The 8,743-nt window shown below is 42.3% G+C and overlaps 1 protein-coding gene across 1 annotated transcript in view; it reads left to right on the top strand.

Annotated features, from left to right (window-relative positions):
* Positions 1–3,545: 3,545 nt before the first annotated feature.
* Positions 3,546–8,743, top strand: part of Palmd (palmdelphin) — a 50,805-nt gene continuing 45,607 nt past the window's right edge. The window contains exon 1 of the mRNA XM_021157760.2: positions 3,546–4,062. Within this exon, the coding sequence (XP_021013419.1) occupies positions 4,018–4,062 (45 nt within the window). The 5' untranslated portion in view covers positions 3,546–4,017. The remainder of the gene's footprint in view (positions 4,063–8,743) is intronic.

Genomic DNA, 8,743 nt, shown 5'->3' with positions numbered 1-8,743 from the left:
ATTATATTTGGTTTTTTATTGCTTACTAGAATATAAATTTCTAGAGAAGAAGAATTTGTTTTGCTTAAGAATCCCAAACACCTAGCTAGCACAGTAGTACAAGATGACCACTCGATAAACAAAGTCAGGATGAAAGACTGAGTGAACTTCAAAAATATTATCAGTTTTAACAATGTCAATTATGTGAATGAATAAAAACAATGTCTCTCAGCTTCCTCCTGAATTCCTCTTGTTTCCCTCCCTCCAACCCCCATCCCCCATAGAAAAACCTTTGCAGGAATGAGATCTGGGTGATAAATTGATTGTAGGAAGAGATCCAGATTATTAATTGGATGACTGCCCATTAATTTTGGCAAGTAAATGCCGAATTCTGACTGAGATATTTGCCTGCTTTCTTGTCCTTAACATCAGTCAGGGTCTGCAGACAAGCAAAATCAAAAGCTTTGAAGAATTGATGGTTTGTTGTTGTTGTTTTGTTTTGTTTTGTTTTGTTTGTTGTTGTTTGTTTAAACACCTGTCCAGCAATAATCAAATTTGATCCCTTCCTAATTAATTCGATCTCTTATTCTCTACTCCTAAATGTCTCTTGAGAATGGAAAAACAAAACACAACTTTTCTCAAGTATGATTTCTGACTCTTTGTCAAATACGTTTTTAATCACAGTATGGCGGGGTATGTGAGTGTGCACCTGAGTGCAGATACCTGCAGAGAGGCCTGTGATGTCCCATCTCCCCAGCTTTCAGTGACAGGTGACGTGTGCCCCTGTCATGGGTGCTGCAAATCAAACTCAGATCTTCTGGAAGAGCAATGCTTGTTCTTTGTTGTTGTTGTTAAAGATTTATTTATTTTTATATATGTGAGGACACTGTTGCTGTCATCACACACACCAGAAGAGGGGGGTCAGATCCCATTACAGATGGTCATGAGCCACCATGTGTTTGTTGGGAATTGAACTCAGGACCTCTGGAAGAACAGTCAGTGCTCTTAACCGCTGAGCCATCTCTCCAGCTCCCAGACTCATTTTTTATTTTATTTTTTTTATATTAGCTTACCAAGTAGTGTATTTCCATACAAGTTCTTCAAATGTAATTCCTTTTGATTGTTCCCCACCTCCCCATTCCCTCTCCCATCTCTCTGACACCCCATCTTAGCAGTACCCTTTCTTCTCTAGCACTCTCCCATTCCACTCAGCGTCTTCCCTGTGCCATATAGGAGCTGTGGTTTGAGTAAGAATGGCCTCCATAGGCTCATATATTTGAATGCTTGGTCTGAAATTGGTGGACTGTTTTTAGAAGGTTTAGGAGGTGTGGCCTTGTTGAAGGAGGTGTATCACTTGGGAGGGGGGAGGGAGAGGACTTTGTGGTTTCAAAAGCCCACATCAGCCTCTGTCTTATTCTAATTACCTAGAGCCTGTGAATAAGATGTAGGCTCCCAGCTACTCCTCTAGTGCTATGGCTGCCTGTTGCCGTGCTCCCCACCATGATAGTCATGAATTCACCCTCTGAAACTATGAGCAAGCCTCCAATAAATCTTGTATAAGTTGTGTTGGCCTTGGTGTCTCTTCTCGGCAGCAGAGCAGTAACTGAGACAGAGCCCTTCCTATTTTCCTCATGCTTATCCTTGCTGACGCCCATCTGTATTTACACATATTTAACAGTTAGAGGCCACAGTTCCCATATGAGAGAGAGAATATACAGTATTTGTCTTTCTGAGCCTGGGTTACTTTGCATGAAACAATATTTTCTAGTTCCACTTATTTTCCTGCAGATTTCCTAACTTTGTTATTCAGTTGTCCACAACTGAATAAAATGCCACATTTTGTTTATCCATTGATCTGTTGACAGGCATGGAAACTGATTCTATGTTCTCGCTACTATGAAAAGAACTGCATTAAGCATGGATAGACAAGTGTCCTAACAGTGGGATCTGGCATCCTTCAGGTGTATCTCCAGAAGCAGAACGGCTGGATCATATGGTAATTCTATTTTTTGTAACAAACCTCCCCATTTGATTTCTCCTGGGGCCACACCAGTTCACACTTCCACCACCAGTGTCAGGTGTTTCCTCTTCCCCACTTCTTTCCTAGATTTATTGCCATTTCTCCATTTTCTTGATAGTAACCAGCTCACTCCTGTGATTTGTATTTCCCTGATGGCAAGAGATGTTGATCACCTTTTCAGTTACCCGTTGGCCAACTTCTTCCTTTGAATTGCATTTCTTTGGTTTAGATCATTGGTCATTTATCAATGGACAACCTTATTTCTTTGGTGCCTAATTTTTGCTGTTCTTTCTATATTCTAGATACTAACCCTTTGTGATTTCAGATTCTTGAAAGTGATAATCTTGTTCTTCTGGTGACTGGCTCAGGGTGTGGCCTCTGTGGCTGGGGAGATCAAAATGAAAGTATGAAGCAATCTAAGGTCTATAAGTTCCTGCAGAATAGAATAACACAAGGTTCTACCTAGAGTTTTCCTATCCATCTATAAGCATCCCCAGGAGTTTGGCAGAGGAGGAGGCTTGGGTTCAGCTCCCGCATGAAGATTGATTTAACCTTCAGCCTGTGTCTCTCTTTGCCCTGTGCCCTTGGGCATTGCATGATGAATGGCTGTTACAAAGTCAGACGGCTGACATCCCCATTCTGGCTTTGCTACTTATTAGCCATGTGGCAAATGATCTCCCTAAGCCTGTTGCCTCATTTTAAAATAGGAATAATAACACCTATCTCTCAACACCCCTAAGATAAATAAGATGAGATGCATTTGTCTATGGACAAATATTAGCTACTACTATAACAAATATCAAAAGCACAAAGAAATGTATGCCAATGTGTTCAGTGTCGGCCTTGTCTATTTAACCTCCCTGCCTGAATGGTGATCTTAAAGGGCTGATCCAAACACATAATAATGTGGTAGATGGTAATTGGGGCTCACCACATCAACATGCACTTAAAGAATAGGTGGGAAAAAGAAAACAAAGTCCATTGCAAAGCTTCCTGGGCTCTGCTCTGACCTGAGTTTCCCTGGGCTTCACTGCCTTCCTTAAAGGGCAGGGACTGTCCACCCAGGGCACACTTTCACAGGCTCGCTTGCTCCTTGCTCTTGCATAACTTCAGGCTGTCAAAATGGGCACCTTCCTGAAATTGAAGATTGTTTTTTTTTTTTTTTTTGAATGGGGTCCAAAAAAGGTGCTGCAGTCCCCAGATAACCAAAGATGTCACCAAGCACTCCCAGGGAGCCAGTCTTTGAACATCAATCAGCACTTTAACACCTTTGGGGTTTTTTGTTTTGTTTTGTTTTGCCCAAGACCTAAGATTCTAAGGTCTGTGACAGAAGGCTGCCTGCGGTGGGACTTTGAGAGGGGAGCTGAGCTTGATGCAAATATTCTACTCTAAGAGTTCTTAGGTTACTAAAGGAGCCATCACCATTACCTAAAGCCAAGCAGAGGGAGATAACAAACATGCGACTTAGCACACTCTCTCTCTCTCTCTCTCTCTCTCTCTCTCTCTCTCTCTCTCTATATCTCTGTCTCTCCCCAAAGGTAAACCAAGCGAGGTAACTTTAAACACACACAGGCTCACAGGAAAATCCGGGCTGCCCCGACACTCAGCACGGCAGCTCCCTGTGCCAACTCCTGGAAAATAATGACTTGGGTAAGGAACAGTTAATAAGAAAATGTGTCTCGCTAACCGTGCACAGCACAACAAAGAGCTGGCAGCCCCTGAAGGAAAAGGGCTTGTGCGGCTGCCGTTCAAACTTGTCAGTCAACTCGTGCCAGCAGCCTCAGCGTCTGCCTCCCCAGCGCACCCTCATTACATGTGTCTGTCTGGCCTCATCTGTGCATGGGCTCTGAGCCGCTCCGCTCCTGACAGTTCGGAATTCTCTTCTTTTCTCCCTGCTGCAAAGAGCGGATTTCTCTCCTTGTCTCTTCTGTCATCTCCAGCTCCTCTCCCCAAGGACGCACCTTGATTTATGGTAGCTTTGGACTTCCTTCAGCGTCTGCCTGTCCTTGACTTCTAGAATGGAAGAAGCTGAGCTGGTGAAGGGAAGACTCCAGGCCATCACTGTAAGTCTACATAGAGTTTTAACTCATTAAGGTGGTTGCTTAGACAAACGGCACCGGCACGGGCAACGTTGCTAGCTGTCCTTGTCTCCCAGGCCTTCCGAGTGGAGAAACAGAACTAAGCCTTCGTGGACTCTGGTCTGCTTCTCTTAACCCTTGTGACCCTCCATGACACTGGGGCTTCAGAACCTGAGATCCAGGGAAACGTTTCTGGAATTTACAGATGGGTGTTTGCATTTTAAACGATAATCAAGGGTTGTTTGCTTGTTTGCTTGTTTTTTTAAATAGTTTGTAAACTCTCCTCACCTTCTGTGAATATCTGAAGTTTAGGGGTTTTTTTCTTCAAATTCCTTCTATCGGACAAATGTTTTTATAGATACCTAACTGGAAAACTTTTCAAAGCAATGAATAGAACCCCCAAAAGTTTTCTTTTTAAGGAGGTAGATCAAAAGGAAGAAAATCTGAAACATTTTTATTCATATGTCAAAGTATATTCCAGACAAACCTAACTGAATTAAAGCAAAGCTTGATATATATATATATATATATATATATATATATATATATATATATTTCAAGCGAAGTGTTAAAACAGAAGAAAAGTAGTGAAGGCACGCATCAGAGTAATTCTTGCAGATCAGTTTTCCAGTACAGAAGGACAGACATAGCCCGAATAAGGTCTCAATACAGGAGCCACGCACGAGATGGACTTGGAAAATATTTCCCTAATTCCAGGAAGAAAAGTCGTACACTTGATGTTTGTTCTGGGAAAAAAAAATCAAAGCAAGAAATGAGTCGCTTTTCTTAAATGATACCATTCTTTTTCTCATTTGCTTCCAAACTGTTGTATGTGACGATAACCTGGAAGTCCCTGACCTGGTCATCTATCGTCATTAGCTGTAACTTTTGATAGCATTTTTGCAAGGAAAAGCAACTTGGCAAATCCACACCCCTGTGCGTCACATTTTCTGACACTGAAATTAACCGTCAAAAAAGGAGTAACTACTTTCTGAAAAACTGACACTAAATCAAGGTAGATAGGAGGTTATCCAACTCTGCTCCTCAAATTCTCACCACTAATTAAGCAAATCTTAATTTAGGTTTTGTTGTGCATACACACACACACACACACACACACACACACACACTAAGGGAATATAGCGGGTTTTTTTCCCTCCTACCCAGAAAGGATAAATAAAAACCTACTTTCTTCACCAGTGAAAAGGAGCCAAGAGTCCACTAAGAAGCCTGGGCACCTTTCTATAGAGAGTACTTTTTAATTTCTGAATTCTAATTACTGTATTTTTTCCTTTCATCTTAAAAACCTTGGCCTGGATTTTTGTTTGTTTTGTTTTGTTGTTAAATCCGGCCACAGCTTCAGCTGTCCTCCTAGAAGGGACAGGAACTCCACTGTGCTCTGTTATTCTTGGCATGGCCCTTTCACATTACAGCTGTTGGCTAAAGGTTACTTCACTGGGCCGTGTGAGTCGCTCAGAACTAGGTTCCATTTCTCCCCATGGCTTTTACCTCCCGGATAACCAAATGAAACAGTTGAGTCAGTGATGCACACAGACACCTTCTTCTGTGTCTCTGCTACTGAACTGGGGAGCATCTTATTTTAAGGTCTTGCTATATGTGGTTTGCAGCTTAGAGCATTTAGTGAACTAGGGAATGGTCCAAGTAGATGGTGGCGGAGAGTTATTTAGAAAGCCAAGGAATTTTCACTGAGGGTTCAGGTGCAATTAGATATAGAAGGTAGATCAAAATGCCTTAAAAGGAATTGAGTAGGTAGGCAGGTTCCTGAATATAGAGATATTTTCACTGTTAAAATTAATAAACTTTTTAAAATTATCCCACAAGCCCAAACACATCCCTTTAGAGTTAATTAAGTCTTTGAGGTACAATCACAAAACTTAGCTTGAAAGTAAAATTCTTGCTTAAAGCCTGTAGGGTAAAAACTGGCAAAAGTTTATAGGAACGAATTTCCATAAGCCTACACCTCACAGGGCTCGGTCACATTTGTCACCACCTAGAGGGGAAATGGAGTAGTTCCTCCGTGTCCATGGAAACAATACAACTACTCTCCTCCTGAACACCCTGGGAAATGCCAGCTTACTCCACCCTGGCCTTGCCCAGGAAGCCACCCCTGCTATTCTTTCTTCCTAGGAAAAGAAAACACACGGTACCCAGGGAACTTTCAAGAGTTATCTCATTTTTGAAAGGCATTAAAATTACAAAAACTCAGAGATAATCTTTTAACTGCTCTCCTACACTGAAATAATTTTTATATATGTCCATGACAGCAAAGATGTTAATTCCCTAAGACACCAAGACTCAACAACACAGAGACTTCACTGTAAAAGGACAAAAACAACAAACATTGACACTGCAAGAGCTGCTTGATTTTTTTATTATTATTAAATTATGATTCTCTAACTTCTGGCAATAAAATGAAATAAGCTGTAAATATTGTTCTTACTCTACAGGGTCTCAAGTAACTAAAAAGGTGTTCTTTTTACTACAAATAATTGAAAAAATTCATCTTCATATAATTTGGCTGAACCAAGTAACATTACGCTAAAACTACTGTAACCCTGTGGGGACGCCATTCATTTCCCATACCAGTAAATTTTATTTTAAGATTATTCACACATTTTTTTCAATGGTTTAAAGACAATGAGGGCCAAATTATGAAAGGACTCAGAAAGGACTATTTTGAGGAGGGCATTAAAGTCTGGATGCTCCAAATTGACTCTTTGACTTAATTACCTTCGCAGTCTGCCTTCATTGCTCCACCCCTTAAAGTAACTCCTCATTTCCTGAGTTGATGACCTAAGTACTCGTTACTCAATGAGTTCCATTCCCAGCTGTAATTTGAAAACAGGGCAACCTTGCATTGACGAAATATTATACTTGGAACCTCAAGAGTCTCTTGAGGCTATTTTCAAGCTAGTATGCATTTAGCAAATAACTGATTTTTATACAGACAAAGGGCTGTTGAAATCGATGTTTACCCACTATGTAGCCCTGGATGGATGGCTTGGCACTCAGCATGTAGACTCGGCTGACTTTGAACTCATAGAGATCTGCCTGCTTCTGCCTCCAAAGTGCTGCGGTTAAAGGCGCCAACACACCCAGCATGAAATTGATATTTAGTGTTACTGGAAATGGTGATACCAAATTCCCCATTATTTTGAGGGGGGTGTGTGGAGAAACGCAGGTCACACTGGCACTGATCGCCACAGAGCTACTCTTTGGAAGTAAGCACAGTCCGTGGTGAAGAACAAAAGCCGAGTCCTGAGTGGGCTCCCAGAGAACAAAAAGATCCCCTCCCCTTCCACAGGAAACACGTTCCTCTGGGAACGTTGGAAAATACAGCACTTAATATGGAAGCACTCCAGTGGAAATGCTCCTACATGTGAACTATCTGGAGATTATAGACTTGTGAATGCAGGGCATTTCTGGGAAATGTGGTGATGAGTTCTGAGAACTTGTGTCAATTTTCCGAGAATGGACCCGATTAGGAGAAGAGGGGCGGTGGGTTGGCTGGTATGTTGCCTCTCACTGAAAGGCTTAGCTTTAGATGGTTACGGATGTGCCTATCAACCCGTTTGCTCATACTTTTCCTCAACTTGTGATTGTACGTTGTGTCTTATGCATTTAAACGGAAAGGTTTGTGACAAACTCTGGGACACCGGGCGTGAGGATGGAAACGGGCTGCAGTTGCGAGAGGAGTGGTCGGGGCGGGGGACTTCCAACGAGGGTAACACCTGGGTGCAGGCCTGAAGGAGGTAGGCTCTGTCAAAAGTTAGACCCCAGTAGGAATCTGAAGCCAGAGCACCTGCCAAGGCCTCCCTCCCTTTGGCAAGGGGCCACCCAAAGTCCTGACACGGCAGTCTGAGCAACGGAGCCAGATCCGTGGGCCAAAGCTGCCCATGACGCAAAACAATAAGGCTCTCTCACATTTCCCTGGATCCACTCCCTATTTCTTTCCACTCCCAGTGAATATTTTCTTGACTTGTAAATACAGGAATTTAGGAGGCCAGAAGCTCTTGCATAAACCAGAAGAAATTTTTAACTTTCCCAATTTAAAAATAAAGCATATTAAAATCATAACGTAATACTAAGTCTGCACACCTCTTTAGTTCACAGTCCCTGGGCTCTTTTCATTCATCTTATTATGTTTCTGTCAATATTTGGGAATTGTCTAATTATCAGTAACTAACCACCCAAAAGCAGGACTTCCTGTTGAAATGTGCAGGCTCCAGCACAGAACCAAAATGCAAGGACCTCATATTTGGAATTTCAAGGCAGTGGCACCAAAGTATTAGAATCAGAGCTGACCTCTTCTGGGCATCCTGTCTCTTGTGACTTCACAGACCACATGCCCAAAAAAACATTCCTGTTCGTGTATTCCAGGCCCAGCATGTCCACCCTGTTCATTTTACCTATGCAAATGAAACAGTGAATCACAGAACAAGCCAACCTGGTTATTGACTAATAACAGTGTCTTAATAGTGTCTGGGCCACTTGTATAGTCTTGTGTAGAGGTCTGAAGACTTGGTGTAGCCAGGCAGTGGTGGTGCACACCTTTAATCCCAGCACTTGGGAGGCAGAAGCAGGTGGATTTCTGAGTTCAAGGCCAGCCTGGTCTACAGAGTGAGTTCCAGGACAGCCAGGGCTA

This window comes from Mus caroli, chromosome 3 (assembly GCF_900094665.2).
Source record: "Mus caroli chromosome 3, CAROLI_EIJ_v1.1, whole genome shotgun sequence".
In the NCBI taxonomy this organism is placed as follows: Eukaryota; Metazoa; Chordata; class Mammalia; order Rodentia; family Muridae; genus Mus; species Mus caroli.
Note: the sequence above shows the minus strand (reverse complement) of the source record. Positions and strands in the feature narration are given on the sequence as shown.